The sequence below is a fragment of the Betta splendens genome, chromosome 3 (genome assembly GCF_900634795.4).
Source record: "Betta splendens chromosome 3, fBetSpl5.4, whole genome shotgun sequence".
Taxonomy (NCBI): Eukaryota; Metazoa; Chordata; class Actinopteri; order Anabantiformes; family Osphronemidae; genus Betta; species Betta splendens.
The window spans coordinates 7,164,365-7,182,354 of record NC_040883.2 but is presented as its reverse complement, the minus strand read 5'-3'; the positions used below and the strand labels follow the sequence as shown (position 1 = coordinate 7,182,354).

General features: G+C 46.1%; 1 protein-coding gene across 4 annotated transcripts in view; it reads right to left on the bottom strand.

Annotated features, from left to right (window-relative positions):
• Positions 1 to 389: 389 nt before the first annotated feature.
• Positions 390 to 17,990, bottom strand: part of phkb (phosphorylase kinase, beta) — a 61,660-nt gene continuing 44,059 nt past the window's right edge. For 3 of the 4 annotated variants that reach the window (XM_029143798.3, XM_029143796.3, XM_029143799.3), the window contains 17 exons: positions 17,586 to 17,641; positions 16,592 to 16,685; positions 11,835 to 11,918; positions 10,730 to 10,834; positions 10,405 to 10,487; positions 9,838 to 9,928; positions 7,990 to 8,048; positions 7,598 to 7,760; positions 6,606 to 6,687; positions 6,466 to 6,523; positions 4,509 to 4,599; positions 3,144 to 3,349; positions 2,809 to 2,943; positions 2,423 to 2,552; positions 2,225 to 2,332; positions 1,930 to 2,070; positions 390 to 1,652 (listed from right to left, as the gene is read on the bottom strand). In XM_029143798.3, the coding sequence (XP_028999631.1) occupies positions 1,515 to 1,652; positions 1,930 to 2,070; positions 2,225 to 2,332; positions 2,423 to 2,552; positions 2,809 to 2,943; positions 3,144 to 3,349; positions 4,509 to 4,599; positions 6,466 to 6,523; positions 6,606 to 6,687; positions 7,598 to 7,760; positions 7,990 to 8,048; positions 9,838 to 9,928; positions 10,405 to 10,487; positions 10,730 to 10,834; positions 11,835 to 11,918; positions 16,592 to 16,685; positions 17,586 to 17,641 (1,824 nt within the window). In that variant the 3' untranslated portion in view covers positions 390 to 1,514. Of the gene's footprint in view, positions 1,653 to 1,929; positions 2,071 to 2,224; positions 2,333 to 2,422; positions 2,553 to 2,808; positions 2,944 to 3,143; positions 3,350 to 4,508; positions 4,600 to 6,182; positions 6,274 to 6,465; positions 6,524 to 6,605; positions 6,688 to 7,597; positions 7,761 to 7,989; positions 8,049 to 9,837; positions 9,929 to 10,404; positions 10,488 to 10,729; positions 10,835 to 11,834; positions 11,919 to 16,591; positions 16,686 to 17,585; positions 17,642 to 17,990 lie in introns of all 4 variants that reach the window. The other variant, XM_029143797.3, reaches the window with a different exon arrangement.

Here is a 17,990-nt window from a genome sequence, read left to right as displayed (position 1 = left end):
CTAATTATTAATTATAATGAATAATAATTATTATTGATTGTTAAAAAACATTTCCGCTTTGTTTTCTTTTAATTAGAAAGTAATGATTTGCCTTTTACCCCCACGGTTGTTATGGTGTTTTATTGTTTCCACCCAGAGGTTAAATAAAGTGTTTTCTCACTCATTAATTTTGGATTCCATCTGTTGAACTCTGCTGCATTCTAGTGGTCTGTTGAGGAATAAACTGCTACAAAAAAAGCCACGAGACAAGTATCAGTGTAATTGTTATCATCATGGCTGCTGCTGTTATAAACTGCGACTTAAACTACAACCAGAAACTCAATGAAGTGATTTCAACCCTTCTGTGGGAATCACTTACTTAAAGTCGAGAGAAAGGCATTTGTTAAGGATTCATCTTGGGGAGGAAGCAATTTATTCAAACACACAGGCAGCATCTCGTCTCCGCAGCGTGTCGAGTTGATTTGAATATATTGCGAGTGAGGCAGAGCTCATTCATCTTCTCCTCTGGCTCTCGCCCACCTCTCCGCCCCTCGCTCCACTAGTCAGTCAGCGTCGCAGGAGGCGCTCGCAGCCAAAGTGACACATGGTCAGACTCATCGCATTTATGGACTCTACAGTAACTTTATTCATCAAAACAGTTAAAAGCTCTTCCCCTCCAAAACACACACACGCACACATACATGTAGATGGTGGGAGAGGATGATGATGTTCAGAGAGGCAGAGTCAGGCTTTCAACTGACAGCATCTCGTGCGCCGCTCACATTCAACAATGCAGCAAGACCATAAGGGTCAAGCAGTCGCTGCCACGCGGAGCCTCTTCTTCTTCTCAATGATGACGTCATAAGGCGCGTGGCCAACGAGACCTAGTGTCATGCAACAGGTGGCGCATGCGTGGAGACAGGAGGAGAGCACGGCAAACAGTCATCACGTGTAGGGATTTGAAAGAACATCAAATGGCCTCAGAGCATCAGCTGCTCTAATGCTAAAGACAATGAGTAACGGCTGAATTCACAGCTTATTTCTCCTCACATTCTAAATATCATGTACTGTAACAGGGCGGTTATTGCTGGTGTTTACTTACTCATTCTTAAACAAATAAATTTTTCATATATATTTTGAAAGAGACATTGGGTGAAATGTGCTAATTCAGGCCGATGTACTTAGCCTATCATAACACATTTCTTCCTCTGTCCAGGTTAGCAACCTGCTATTCAGCATCGAGGCTAAGCTATGCTAAGCTAACCCAACCTATTGTTACCTAAAGGATATTTCCTTCACTGCAGGGAAGTTACTTAATGCAGCCATGTAATATGCTGACAGACTGAGCCCAGACTGAGCCCAGACTGAGCCCAGACTGAGCCCAGACTGAGCCCAGACTGAGCCCAGACTGGCAGATGGAGGGCTGCGGAGGTTGCGGTGTCCGACCGCATATGATGGATGCTGAGCGGTCCTTGCCGGACCATTTAATAACTACACTGCAGCAGGCTCAGATTAGGGGTCACGGGGCTGTAAATCTAACTGACGGAGCACGGGTCGTCCTTGCAGGGCTTGACATCTCCCTGCAGCAGCAGGATCATAACGGCCTTAGTCAAGTAGCTGGAGGTGCCTCTCGTCCCCATCGGAGGTGCGTTATAGAAGGCTTCCATGTTGTCCTGGGACAAATGCACAGAAACAATCATTAAAAGCATGTCTCAGCATGTCTTTATGGATTTTGAAATGTGAGAACAAGCAAATGACTGCAAGTATGAATACAGAGTTTGGGAATTTTATCCTATATTAAAAGATTAAATCTCCCAAATCTAATAAGGCTCTGCTCACCTGGAAAATGACAGTAGCCTGCATTAAATACCACTTAATTAAACTAACCCCTAGTTAAATGATCAGTGTATGGCTGGAAGCGCAGTTCAGCTGAGCCTAGTAGCACATCACCTGCTTCTCTATTCCGTCCAGGCGGCTGCGGTCCCTCTGGAAATCGCTGAACGCCTCCTTCACCAGGCCGTCCAGGTCCACCTTGTCGCTGAACTCCAGCTCCGGGTTTCTCTCCAGCACTATTGACACCACCATGAGCAGCTACGCACACAGAGATAAGACGCGGCTGTCACTAATTAAAAACAGAGCAACGAATCTATGGAGCTGTAATGACTCTTCTCCTTGATTGTGGACAAGCTGCGAAAACGCAGTCAGTGATTAGTTTGACTCCATCGTGTCTATGCGGCCTGGTTACCTCCACTATGATTTGCCTGTACTCCGGCAGGACGATGTTCTTCAGCGTGTCCTCCACCAGCAGCGAGAAGTTCATCTCGTACATGGTCATGTCAGACAGAGTGGGTTGCTGCAGGAGGAGATGAGGGCAGACGCGTCAGCTGCTGCTGCAGGGAGTCGCCCTCAGCCGTTACAGCGGTGTCAAGGGGAGGTTCAGTACCTGCGGGAGATGATTCCCAGCCACCACAAACCCGTTGGGGGTCCTCTCCAGAATCTGCCACACGCGATCATAAAAGCCCAGCGGCGTCCTGTTCAGAGAGCCGTCGATCTGGCGCCTGTTCAGCCAAGACCTGGGGCGAAAAGAGGCGGAGACATGTTTCATAGAAAAGTAGAAACGATCACGATCAATGTGATTAGATGAGAGGAGATAAAACTTTAATAATTCCCATTGAGAAATTGGGTTGCAACAGCGGCAGATAATGAGATGAGGAGGAGATAAAGAAAAGATTAAAAGGAAAAAAGTGTAAGTAAATGGAACGAGGGGAAGAAACGACGTCCTTAAAGGCAGATTTGTGATGAGGGGGACGCGTGTGAAGAAGGCCGTACCTGCTGGTGTGCTGGGGCTGCAGCACGTCCAGGAGGAGCTGCTTGATGTCGCTGGGAGACAGCTGGTAGATGTCCTGGGGCGGCATGTCTCCTGCCCTGATCTTCAGCTCGTGTTTCATGGCCTGGACAATCCACCTGGAGGCGGAGTGACAGCCATTACGACGTTAAACCAGATCACCCAGGACGCGCTATGTTTGGAGTGATTGAAATTCCTCTCGCGCCTGAACCCCTGACATCAATGGAAGAGCTGATTAACTAACGCAGAGACACAAATTGGGGGTAAACTCATCTATTCCAGCATGTGGCCTCGTCCCCTGAACCCGCCTGCGACCTACCCGACCCTGATCTTCAGCATGCCGCTGAACAGCTCCGGGTTGTTGGAGATAATCCATCCGATGTGGATGACCAGCTCCTGCTGGAGCACGGCCTCCCGCTCCCCGCCGTGGAGGGAGCACTTGCTGTAGATGATGCCCTGGATCACTCCCGGCGACAGCGGGTTGGAGATCACCTCCTCCTCGTGCCCGAAGAGGCCGAGGGTCACCTGGGAAACGCAGGCATCAGCAGGAGAAGAAGAAGAATCCAGCAAACGCAATCACGACTGGGAAGTTCTTTGCAGCGCATATAAACAGTGAGTGAGTGTGTGTACTGTATATGTGTGTGTGTGTGTGTGTGTGTGTGCTATTGCAGGTGTGCAGGATTTGTGTAACCTGCAGACTTCAACGTGCACACTGCATCCTCCATGGTGCAATTCCTACAAGTATCTCTGTTCCATCACTTTAAAATTGGCCTCATCTCCCGGAGTCACATAAAAGTGAGTCGGAATTTTTTTTTTCTTTTTTTACGAGATTACTCTTTTGTATTTTGTTCTCTTTAAAAGCCATCTCATGGAAATTACACCTCAGCAATCTTCCTGATGAGAGGACACACTTTTATCTTTAATCCGGCTCTTAGAAGGCTCGCGTGTATCATTCATCCTTGCATCCAAACTGATTCTAACGGGAGAGATCAGAACAGGCCGACTGTGAATTCAGGGGGAACACATTGTTGGATTCAATACTGACAGAGAATATAATCAAAACTTGATACTGAATAGTATTAAATGGAGGAGGGGGGGGGGGTGCCCCTTATTCCCACAAACTGAGCTGTTATTGTAAGCAGCGGAACACCGTCTGGAATTTGAAATCAGCTCCTCCAATCATGTTGAAAGCAGCCTTCCCTCCGGTAGGCAATCTATATGCAGATTCACACCTTGAGCCACTTCAGCATAATGAAACGCCTAAAACTGTTCGGCAGGGTAAAAATGAGCCTGGATAACTGACACCCTCGAGAGGAGGCTAATCTCTGGATGACACTTGACGGGAAGCGATGCGGCCGCGACGCAAGTCCCGGGTCGCGATCCGCCGTCTAGACGCGCGTGTATTAGGAGTCTGTGCAGGTCACGCGGGCAGCCTCGCTACCGCTACCACTACAGCACGAACACACACACACACACACACACACACAATGAAAGGTGGCGCGTGACGAGGAGTACGAGCATGCAGCTAGTCTAAGTGCTTCCCATAGGATGACAGCATGAGGGGCTTGGAGTCGCATCCTCTACTTCCAATTTCCTGGTTTTCTAATCAGTGAACATTAAAATCATGCCCATATTCCAGGTGTATTTATACTTTAGACTTATACCTGCTGCACGTTCCACTTACCTGCTTGCCATGTACTAAAACACTAGTAATACTGGGGGCAAGGCTGTCCACTAGTTTACTTAAGAGGCTGGCAGCGAGACGGACAACAGACCTAGTGGGCACAAAGACAAGAACATTCTTGGCATCATGACAGATAACTAGCAGCCGATTGATGAATTTGACTCCAGCCTCAACAGAATATAGCGTATACTGTATTTGAACAATAGTGTCAACATGATGATGGACAAACGCTGAAACATTAATTTAGCCCCAGTCCTAAGGAATGATTTGCATTTAGCTTTGGCTTCATTCAAATGATTCATTTTAATGTTCACTCATTTCTGAATTTTCCGAGAGACACTGCAGTCGCCAAGTGCCTCCTCTTGTCTGCAGGAATCCTATGAGGAAAGAGCCGCGGCCCCAAACTGTGGTCCTCGCTGAGCGGCAGCCCACAGCCAGGGTCGCTGCAGACGCACACACGAGTTACACAAGCAGTGGGAATGAAATAACTCCATTAATGGGGTCGCCAATATAATCGGCAGAAACACAACCTCCTCTCATTATATGCTGAGGACATCTTTTTTTTTTTTTTACTATGCATGTGTGTCTGCTTGTGGAGTTATTCAGTGGATGAACCGGCTTAAAGCACGTCTGGAGCACAATAAATTAAAAGCCAACAAAGCCTTAATGTTTAGAAGGCATGACGTGGCGTCAAAGCGCTGGTGCTTTTTGTTGGGAAACCTATTTCAGGCTTCGCTTCCTATCCCATGTTAGGTAAATGAGAAAGTAAATTAAACGGAGTATCGATGCTATTTTGCAGCATGTTGGAAACTAGCCCCTGGGCGGCTTCTTCGTTTTTCTTCCTCCCTCGTCTAAAGCGTAATCACATTTCTCTATGCTAAAAGCCTGTTAATCAGTAGAACAGCATAGAAGAGAAGTTGTTGTGTCAGTCAACCTGGGGAAACGTCACATCAAACCACGGACACAGAATACACTGATCACTGGAGGGGGATTCACACTCACGTAAGAAGCTGGAACTAGCCTCTACGGTATCTGATTGACCCACCGATGCGAACTTCACCCACTCTGTGTTTTGTTGCAGGGCCTTTAAAATCAGGGACTAACTTACTGAGAATCCATCACAGAGACCTGACTACAGATGTGTAAAAACCTCGTGTTTACTTTTTGTTCTCCTGAAGGACCTGGAGTTATTTCCAGTTCAACAGTCGGACTGTAGGACACTAACACGGAGCCGGCTTGGGCGCAGTGGGTGACGCTAGCGTGGAACCAAACAGCAGGAATCAGGGTCCAGCCTCTGGGATGACTAATGGAGAGAAGCGAAACGTCGACAACCCAACGCAGCTCACTAGCTGGGCTTAGCTCGTGACTGTGTGAGGCCGAGCCATGGTTTGGAGCTGGAGGTTAAGCAGCAGGAGTTGTGTCAGTGGGTCAGTTCGAAATGTTAAAGGGTTAAAAGAAAATCTATCCTCTCATTATTAGTCCTGATCCTCTCCTGTACGTACTGTATCCAAATATACAGTACTGGTGTTATTTCCACCTGTCATTCCAATTGTGGGGAAACTCAATGTCGACTTGGCTGAGGCCCACACAGCTCCGAAGCTAGTTAGCCGGCGAACGGGGGGGGGGGGTAAACATGCCGAGGCTCTAGCTCGTGCACCTCTGCCTGTAAATTACCTGTTTCCCATGCACCAGAATAGAGGTGATGTGAGGAGCTATAGAGCTGGCGAACTTCTTGGTAATGGCAGCAGCGCTGCGCACTGCCAGCCTGCAGTTCAGCCACATTGGATCAGGACAGAGTTATTTAGAAGGGACCACATGTCAGTCGTATGAGGACAACTAAGGTGGGCAAGTAATCCAACTACATTAGATATGATACTGTAGCTACATGTTCTAATGGAAACTACTAGCAAGTGATGGAACTGTTAGAGGGTTATTAGTGCATGAGAGAATATCAGACCAAAGCTTCCTGCTGCCAGCTCTTCTGTAGATTCTCTCCAGATCGTCCATCAGGTTCTCTGAAATCACAAACACATTCTATACTTTAGGACTCTGAGCATTTACCTGCGGAAGGCGCCTGCTCACACCGTGTTCACTCACCATCTTTGGCCAGGAAGTCTGCTCCCTCTCTTCTCAAAAGGATGCCTGCCAGCTGGGCCTGACTGGCCAAGCAGTCGCAGTCCTGTGCAGAAAAGTTTAAAGTGACCTAAAGGACAACACGGTGGAATCTACACAACGATCCAATATACATTCAAAAAAATCAAACTAAAAACTTAGCTACTTTTACTCTCAGTCTTATAATACAGTAATTGTGCTACTACTAATATTAAAAATACTAATCAATAATACTTACAAGTAGTAGTAATAATAATAATAATAATAATAATAATAATAATAATAATAATAATAATAATAGAATAATGGCCTTCCAAACTAGATGCTAAGACGCTTGATGCTGTATATTTATACAATGTTAAAATGAAATGTGTTTCCTCATCTTTGACACAAATAACAAGGCATATTTTTATAATTCTCTGAGGAGAAGCCACATAGAACAGATGGAAGTGGATTTGTGACTTGTTTATTCATAGTTAATAGCCAGCAGGGGGCTATAAGGACTACACATAGTATGACATATTCAGACTAATGTGAATATCTGACTTCCACCTTTACAATATTGAGAAATATAGATAATAAAGGTTTTATTTAAGCTGCTGCATGTGTGGCTGATTAGTTCTCCTCTGCGGTCCCTGCCAGCTTCCACTGCCTACCTGTCTGGGTACAATACATGTATTAGCATTCGATTAGAATAATATTCCTGAGCAGTTTTGCATGATGGGGACAGAAAACGGACTCTGCTGTGAATGACACAAGTCATTGTTTGTCGTGGCAGCTTCTTGTGTTGGCCTAAATTAGTTTCAGTACCACATTTTTTAATTTAAACGTTTAATGGCAGGTGAAGGCTGTAATAGCGTGGGCGCTGTATAAGCGCATTAGTTCAGACACATAATTGCTGCAGGTTTTAAAATGATTATTTTGATTGGCTCCCAACACCTGCCCTGCAGCTGAGGCCCTGAAGCCAGTCCACTCACGTGGAACTTCTGGACGATCTCCTGGGTGGACTTGTGCAGCCACTCCTCCACGCTGATCTCCGGCTGCTGCTCCAGGTCGGAGACGTTGGGCGTACTCGTCTGTCGCTTCACCTTCGAGTGTTTCGGCAGCTCCAGCTCCTCGAAGCTCTTAAACTCTGGAATCCTATGCGCACACATGGACACATATGGCGCCGGCGCCGGCTGTCTCTCAGTACGCGAAAGTTCGAGAATAAATGAATTGCGACGAATGAAACGCTGCCGGCTTTACTCCCTGGGCCTAAATTAGTCTGCTGATCCTGAAAACAACTTCAGTCACTTTAGGCATTACGCTGGGGGCAGCAGCACTGACCTGATCTTATAAAATTTGCATAACGACCAGAGGAAGTTCTTACTCTGCCTCGTTGACACGTAGGAAGTCCAACTGCTCAACCACTGCTCCAGATATCAGGGTCTGAAAGGTAGATGAGGAAAATACCGATTAATAATAGTTATTCTTCCATCGGTGTGTTGTTCTGTAGGCAAGACTGTTCAAAATACATCTCCACCTTGGAAATTGTACAGTAAATACACACGGGAGCATAGAAATACAGGAGAAGAGGTCTGTCAGGTGACTGAGTAGACAAAACAGTTTGAATGATACCGTCTGTGTCAAATAATGCGTGAACTAAATTCGCTACACTACAAATGTGTAGAGCAGCAGGAACGGTGACGTGACAGTAACAGTTTGAGTGGCTTTTAAAGCGTCGCTGAGTAAGAGCGAGCAGCGCAGCTCTCGCTCCTGTGGTCTAAACGTGGTATTAGCCATTCCCACTGATGTGAACTCCAAAACAAAAATGTGGAGGTGCAGCAGAGGAGCAATCCTGCTCCCCATATCAATGAGATGATGAAGAGTGGATTTGTTTCAAAGCTGCAGGAGTTTGCTGTGAAGGGAATAGCAAATAGGTGAAGGGAAGGGAGAACTTTAAAGTAAAAAAAAACAAAACTATAAGGATCATATGAGAAAGTCTCAGCTGAGCCACACAAAGTCTGGAGGAGAAGTTAGAGTTAGAAAGTCTGTCATGAGTTTGACAAAGCACTGGGTTAGGCTGAAAATCTACAGTATGTGAAAATATTTCTACTGCTACTTATTTTCCAGCTCCACGGCATCGTGACGCTTCAGTAAAACATGGTCATGGAAGTCATCTCACGAGCAAACGTGGCCAAGAGAGCACATTTCTTATTCTATCAGACAAATTGTTTTATTAACAACCTCCATAACTGCTGTAAGAATTTGTGCTTCATGGAGTATTTTCATTTTCTGATGCTTTCTGAGTGACCAGCAGTAGCGCAGTACTCATGGTATAATCTGAAGCTAATAGTCATTAAAACAAGGGCAAGAAAATGTCTGTATTTTCCTTATTTTTAAAAAGGCAAGTAAAAGAAAATTAACATTCTCCATAACTAAGTAGTTTGGAGACGTATTAAAAATCTCTGTGCTTGTGGCTGGTGACTATTTTCAGTTCATATATGCCGTCTGGTTGCTCGTCTAGGTTGACTGCAGATGACATCATATAATCTAAAAACTTTTGCGCACGCTGAGTAGGAGGTTAACGTATGCTAATGCAGGAAAGGCAGACGAATGCGTAATGACATTCATGTACTCCTCAAAACAGAACCACTGGAAGCTTGTTTAAAATGAATGACGATGGAGATTATTTTCAAAATATGTATAAATACATATTTTTAAATATCTTTTAAATAAATATAAATAAATAGTAGTAGAAAAAAACCCTCCAAAGTTGCAAAGATGTTTAATTTAGGCAATACTGAGATTATAATAGTACTCTATACTTTTGTTGTTTTTGTCTGAATTAATACTTATTTTCCTTGCCTCCCTTGAAATCATTTCTCCTTAGTTTTCAGAAGCAGAAGAAATCCTCTCCCCAATAGTCCGGTCTTGGCTCACACCGGCTCCATTTTCCCCAGGCAAACTCAAACTATTCGCCTCCCAAATTATATGTGACAGACCAAAGGTGAAAACAGATGAACACTGTTATTGCTATTGGAATAAACAGGGACATCAGATGAAGCCCTGGGAACTTTTGGTTTGCTCCCGATAGAAGCAGATTAAGTGTTGAGTTACGATTTGTTCAAATATTCGTTATATTATACCTTATTGTAATATTACAAAGTCAGTTTTTCTTTCACAGACTTGTCTATTTTAAATTCATTTGCAAAAACATGAGCACGCTTCCACAAACCTGAAGTCTGTCAACGTGAACTTTGACCCCTCCAATGTTCCCCTTCTTGAAGGACGCCAGCATGTCCAGCACCGGGTTGAAGCGACTTCCCCTGATGAGACAATGTTGTGTTACATACAATGAGACACCGGGACGATATAATCACAGCTCCATGCTGGTCATCATCCAGATCAATGGCAAAGAAATGCCTGTCGCAGCCTCTCATCCCGGCTGCTGCAGGGGGGATGTTTAACATATCGCGGTCAATACTGCTGTAATCAGCCGCCAGCCAGAAAGCTGTGCTGAAACAGATGCAGCGCATTATCCACCATTCAGACAGTAAATACAGTACATTTCTGCTGCAACAATGGATGTCACGCAAGAGGATTCCGAACTCCGGATTAAGAAATGAACTGAACGGCATTGTGTTGTGATTGTTGAGACGTTCTGTCACGAGCCGGAGCGAGTGCCAGACAGAGAGGCGGAGATAGGGCGCGATGTGCGGAGCGATGGGAGGATGAGGGATGCTGTTAGAAAGCCATTAGAAGGCAGCAAGAAGAGAAGAGCTATTACAGAGTGGAGCATTACTTGATGTTGTCCTCGCGGATGAGAACCAGGAAGAGAGGACGTCCCTGCATCTTCCAGCACTGCTTGATGAACTGCAGGGCATTCTGTGCACAGACACACACACACACGCACACACACACAAGCATGAATGTGTCGATGCCTGCAACATTTCACTGTTCACTGTGACCAGAAGGGACATCAGTGTCACTAGATTAGCCTCCTCAAATGTTGTTTCTAATAGAACATATTACATTAACATAATAGAAATATACGCGTATATGTGTACGACAGTAAAAGAGAAATCAGACACACTGACTACATCTCTGGACAGGAGGCCCTGACTTACCTTAATGTCATCAATCAGCAGCATCACATCCTGGGACAAGTAGAAGTCACTTAGATCAAACACTATTGGGTAGCACACCACCGTTTTGCCCAGGATACGATAAATCTGGAGGGAGACACACACATAATGTTACATTAGAAGACGAATGGCTCACAAGTAGCCAAGTATACATTATTGTGGATGATGTCTAAAACAAGTCATCAATCGTAAAACAGACACATCTCCTGATACGCGCACACACACACACACACACACACACAAAACTAGTACAAATCTGCCTTTAACACGCTCAGGAGAGACACCGGTGCTCAGACACAGACTTGCAGACACAACGATGACGATAACGTCCTCTGGTAGTCGGCCATCTTTTCCATAAATGTTCCATTATAATATTATCCGAACAGTGCATTGTGGGCCGTGATTCATTTGTTTGGCGACGCCGTTGTTTGTGGAAGCGGCTCCAGCGTGGCGCTTTTGGTTGTTTGGTTGCTTTGACCTTTATTTGGGGCCAACGGCAGGACAACACCGCCGAGACACGAGAAACTGAACTTAACCTGTAACTCGCTGACCCGAACCCTCAAACCAAGCCCTGACCCACAAACGAGCCACAGACGCAACGTCCTTAAGATCCCACAATGTCTTTTTGTTCAGTTTAATGCAGACAAACATTATATGAACACATTAATCACCATGAGTCCAACGTTAACCCTACACAAAACCTTAAAAGACACACAAACACAAGGTTCCACAAGCCTGTAATATGCAAACACACAGCCTCATAGGACTGTACTGTGGCTTAGCCTATTAAAATGCAATAAGTATAAATATATTCAGCATTCAGTGACGCACGCTGTGCGTTTGAAGGAGAGAACAACTGAACTGGTGAAACCGGATCTATTCGGTCTCTGTGTTGAGGTTCCGCGCTGAACTCGGCCGCCTGGAGCTCTGGGGAACGCATGCGGATCAATACGGGACGTGGGCGGTGAGCGTGTGGTCACCCGTGACCTGTACAGCAGGACGACATGAAGTGCAACACGGTGTGTGTGTGTGTGTGTGTGTGTGTGTGTGTGCGTGTGTGTGCCGATGAACCTGCAGATTTACCCACCTTGCAGGTTCCGATGCAGCCCACCGGCCGATCCGGGCGCCCGCTCAGGCCCAGCTTCTTATTGATGGCGAGGAAGCGGTACGCCTGCACAAAGACACACACAGAGCAAACAGTCGTGACCCCACTAACCCTCCGGATGGTGAGAACATCATCTTTAACTGCCGCCGTCTCGTTCTGGAAAACCGTATTTGAATCGGAACCCCCCGCGCCGGAGCTGCGATCCAGGTAGTAATGAAAGCGAGTCCATCATCTGTCCTCCCCGCTGAGACGCTGCTGTTGTTGCAAGTCATAAGCTGAAATTAGCTCCATATGGCGGCACCACCTAGTGATATTACCTCTGTGTACAGTTATGAGACATGGTGATAATGAAAGGTCCCCGTGCTGCTGTCAGCGACGTGCTTAGCAGCACCGCGCGCACCCACGGCCCCGGGGCCAATGACGCCGCTGTACCGAGGTACCAGGGCCCACGCGAAGAGACGACGGAACCTGGCTGGGTTCTGGTTAGAATAATCAACATACTGTGTCATACAGTTAACGCTGAGCGAGTCCTAATTCACCAGCCGTGTACCGACGCCATGCTTAGTCATGATGTCACTGCCATTACAGGCCTGTGACACAGATGCTCACACACCAGTTATTATTTTAAGCTGAATAAGGGAAGTCAAACCTGACTGCATTATGGGAAATGTAGGATCTCTGAGCGCAGCATTTCTGAGGCACGGCTCATGTTTTGTACCTCTCAGGCTCGGCTGCTTTCACCGTCGCTTTTCTCACAGCACTTGTGACTCACCCACTTCAGAGGCTAGCATAAAAATGAAAAAAGGAAATGAGCTGAGCGTCCGTTTAACCATTCAAGTTAAATAGCTACAATTTGAAAATATTTACTTTTGTAGGTTTCCAGACGGAAATCTGTAATTTAATAGATTTGATCTATTTTTTCATCTCTGGTTGCAGTGTCTGAAGAACGCCGCTATTCAAGATTGCAGTTCAGTTATTTCAGTTCATCCCGTCTCAAGGTAAAATAGAGTCGCGCTGAGACGATGGTCCAGGCAGAGACTATAACGTCAGCGCCTCAGATTTGCTGCCTCTCTCACAGTTAACTGATGGAGAAACGTCAAGCATTAGTAATATTTAGAAGAAGACGTTTAATCAAAGTATTACCCATCTAAACAAATGCAAATATAAGAACCAAGGCTTTTTTTGGGCAGTTCTGTAATATTAAAAGACAACTTTCTTATTTTGCTGCATCTTCTATTGTCAAAACATATGGAATTCAAAGATATAATGACACTGATATCTGGGCTGTGTTTGCTTAAAGACAAGACATCAGAAAGCTAAAGAACGTCCCCATGGCTCCTTCTATTAACACACAGTCACGATGAACTGCAGGATTCAGTGCTGCAGACTCCTCGCTGCAATACAGGCTATCGGCCAAAAGGTGGTGCTGCACTCCTCCTGTGAACTGATTTGTAAATCTGCTAAACCGGGTTGGAAGTTTTGAGCAGGACTGATTAAAAGAAAAAAAACACTAAAAGCCTTTATAAAAAAAATTGAAATGCTAATTGCAGATTAACTGGCGTAGTAAATCGCTGCCCTAACAGGCGAGGATGAGACCCCGAGAAAGAAAAGCCGGAGGAAGCTGGAGGAACCTCTGCACCCAGCACTTCCTGCGTGCAGAATACCAATGAAGAACAACAACATCCAGGCAGCCTATCAAAGCATCCTTTCACTCCCTGGCAATCCCACTGACCGCGGCACAAACGGCCGGCCTGACAGGTGGGAGCGATAACAGGAGGCTGCGTTTAGGAGCTGCATTCTGCGGTGGACACCGAGCCTCGGCGCTATTAGCGCCTCCCTCGCCAACTGTGGCAAACTTTGAATGCACAATGGCGATAATCCCCAGGTGGACGTCAGACCAGGCAGGAGGAGGTCTCCGCTCGTTCCATATCATTTCTGGGTTAGTGCCCTAAAGAGTGTGAACGCACAATGTGCACGTGATGCTGTTATCCAGAGGGACTCAGCAAACTCGGCAGCAGGGGTTCAGCACCTCAACAAACAGACTACAGTATATGAATTCAGATGACACCCTATATGTCGTCTGAATTCAGAATTCAACTTCCTGTGCCTGTCAGGTTTTTTACCACTGGTCACATCTAGAGAGTAACTTCGCCCACAGTCATTTTTGGTGGTTTTGTAGTTTCCAGTTGGTTCCAACGCTGTAATTTCTGCAGAAACCCACTTATTTGGACCGGCTCCATCTTCCAAACCCTCATATTAGCTTTCGCCGGATGCAAGACTATAATTTGGCAATAAAAAAGAAGACTGCAGATTTTGAATGATTACAGCAATCAATATCTCTCTTATGTGAGAGAAAATGATTTAATTAGCCTGAGCAACTCCTTCCGTCTCAGCAGCGACTTCTGTCAGTTGATGTAAATGTTGCACAGATGAATCGGTATAATGTTATATTGTCCACTCAATAGCTATTAATATAATAAAAGTCTAGAATTTCACAGTCTGATTACCAGTCTGTGTCCAGTGGAGCTCTAAACAAACACACACACACACACACACACACACACAATAACCAGCAGATATGAAAGAGGAGGAAAAAAAAAGGGGAGGCTATTTTTGGGCAAAGCTGTGATTTGCGAGGGGATAAGCTTTGGGGTGCATGAGCGGGAATAGCACATTGCGAAAAATGTAATTGCCACTCTCCCATCATCAGGCAGCTGTTGTCAACACAATCAAACGGCTGCGAGGGACGAGGTGAGGTGAGCAAATGCAGCCCGCAGCGCCGGAGATGGCGCTGACGAGATAAACAGATTCTGTCAAGGAAGAAACGTCTGTCTGGGCCGCGGATTTAATATTCAGCACAGCGCCCGCTCTGACTCACAATTGCATATCCATTTGAGAGGCTGAGCACCACCACGGTAGAAAAGAGGCAGAGTGGAAGAAAACGAGGGGGGGGGGGGTTAGCAGGTATGACAGTTCAAAGGCAGATGATAGGCCCGCGGGGGTGCGGGCTTGTTTGGTGTAACGGACATAATGGAGGCGGGGCGGGGATGCAGACCCTGAGGGTAGAATGGGGTCAGAGCAGTGGACGTGACGGATATAACAGGCGATGGACAGAAGGTAGAGAGGCCTGGGGGAGGGAACGGAGTCCGGCGAGATTACGCGATACCAACAATTGTTTGTTTATAGGGCGCGGAGAACAGACACCACGTAACGACTGTGACAGATGAATCGCGGAGGCAGGGGAGGACACGAGGGTTTGAGTGACAGATCTGACGGGGGAGAGGACGAGGACGACGGCGGGCTTCAAACGGCGCGCGTGCAAACGAGGGACGGCGTCGGGAGGAGAGCGCGGCGCTGCGACTGGTGAGACGCCAGTCAGAGGCAGCGTTCGGTGCGACAGTGGCAGCGGGGTAATCGGCTGCAGGTGGAGGAGGCGGAGGGGACGGGGTGGAGCGTGGAACTCAAAACTATTCATTCACTATTCATCCTAACATCTTTACTTCTCTGAAATATGCGAATTTATAGGAGAAAAAAAAAAATATATATATATATATATATATACACACACACACATACATACTAAAAGAGCTGTAGCGCCTAAATATTGGATCACATGTAACGTTTATTGCCTTTATGTTAAAGCCAGTCAAAAGGGATTTGAACACATTTAGATCTGACAACGCGAGTCACTGGTGGATTTAGATTTGATGGAACATATTGAATCCCAGCCCCCTTTGTTGAAAGGTTTGGCATAAATAAAAGCGATAGCAGGGATTTCGATGGATCCTAAGCTTTGGATAGAAAATCTGCCACAAAACTTTCCCGTTAGACGTTGTGCTGTTGCTGCTGGAAACACACAGCCGTGACAGCCAATGAAAGAACATCTTGCGAAGGACTAAAGTAAATCCAGAAACTGTTTAAAGCTCTTTTACATTATATTGACCTCCAAGTATCTGATTGCAGTATTAAAAGACGTTACTGGAACAATGCGATTTCACATAAACCTTTGAATGCCACCGCTCATCACGTGGGCTCTCCGTCACCCGTCCCTGGTGGTTGTCCATTAAACTGCTCAGACCTTTGCATGTCCAGTCTGAGCGGGGAGTGACACTGGGGACAGCGCCGTCGCCCTACGCTGATCCATCAACATCGTTACAGTCCGGCTGCAATCGACGGGACGATCCAGCAGGAATTCCTGGAGTGACAGGCCGACGGCGCGACCGAGCCCCGGTTCGCTCGGATATCGATAGCCAGCTGCTGCAGTATAATCCGGCCGACTGTACCATTGATCGGCCTTGTCACGGTCGTATGGGGCTGCGTCGATTATACACCACCCTCCTCCTCCTCCCTCACATTTTCTCCCCTTTGGCAGCAAGTGACTGGGGGGATTTCCTTTCTAGAGTTACAGATACACCATTAAAGCAAGCAGCAAAGCACTGCGGCTAATCACACGCTGCAAAATTTCTGCAATCAGCGAGGCTTCAATTGACCGTTGGCGAGATCCCTTTCACAAACACTGACTGTGTAATCATAGCTTAGCAACTGTAACTAGGCACAGCAGGTCTGTCAGGCTCTGGATTTCTCCCCATGCTGGCGCGTGTGGACCTGTGGTTGGGACAATGTTTTAAAGATGGAGTTGCTTTTTTTGAACATTTTCAAACCAATAACGCAAAGAGCAGCGTTTTCGATCTGGCTCATCACTTTTTCACGTCTTTTTCCTCGTCGTGGGCCTGTGTTACCTTGACCAGCTCCTTCTGAGGCCAGATCTGGATGGGCTCCACCTGCTGCGGCGTCTGGGTCTGGATGCCGTAGGTGTTGAGGAATACCTGGAGTCTGCACAGGCACACATAAACACAACGTTGCAATTCAAAATGTCAGACATTTTCCCTGCAGCTTTATGTTTTCTAAAACCGACAACTGCCCTTTGTGCCGTTCGGGAAATAGCCAATACACTGGTTCAACATCTTAGAATTCACGTATATTTGTTCTACTGTTATTCTGCCCTGCAGAGAGGAAGATGCTGCAGCATTTCTAGGAAGCTCACAGCAGCAGTAATTGAAGGTAGAGATTAACAAGCTCCATAGAGTTGTAGTGTCCTCATGTAAGCGTGCATACACATGCAAATGGATATGAAACCATGTGCACAGTGAGGACAGTGACAGGTGAGGGCGGAGGGAGGTCAGGCTGAGATCCAGCTTTATGGTCTCACCGTCTATCAGTCTTAGATGCGTAACTCGTTCCTTTGTTACTGTACTTTATGACTAGATAAAGGCTTGGGAGCGGATCTGAAGCAAAGGAGGGGTGTAAAACACTGCGAGTAGTGGCCTATGCAACATTCCTTAAAAAAATTAACTTTAAGACATCAAATGTTGGGTGACTTCATATTCTGTCCATAGTGAAGACGTTATGTCAGAAACACTTCAGGGAGCAAACGTAGCATTGACAGTCTAGACTCAAGAGACACATATAAGTGACACGTAAATAAAGATGCACCACATGAAAGTACAAAACTCAGTATAATTAGACATTTTTTTTTACAGAAACACCTAAAAACAGTCTGGCCAAAATAAGCAGGAGCAGAAGGATGAAACGAGAAAACTGTGTAGAAGGAAAGAGACAGCTTGTGATCCAATGCACTACATGGACCTCATCATTAAAAATGGCGGAGGCTCCACATTTCATTTCTTATTCAGCGAGGAGGTGAGCGGGCAACAAGCAGAACACGCAGCTTACCTCTGGCTCTCTGCTATCAGGGCCACGTGGATCACCACATCATTCTCTATAGGTCCCTGTGAGAGACAGACAATGAGCATAAGAGCACAGTATGAGACGCCGTCCATCGGGCCTTATTATATGGAGCTGGTCGTGTGTTCTTTATGGAGAACATTCCTCATTTGGCTCCTCATTTGAAAGGGACCTGTTGGACCTACATTCAGAGCTAAGTGACATTTATTATGCAGTGAATATTAGTTTTACCGTTCTTGGCTATTACATGAATGCATTTCCCTTCTTTGCAGTGCAGCTTCTATAACGCACACGTAATTACAGGAGAAATGCAAACAGGAGGAAACCCGAGTTCAACTGGAAGGAGAGGCAGGCTCAAATCTAAATTCAGCTCACTCCGGAATGGAACAATAG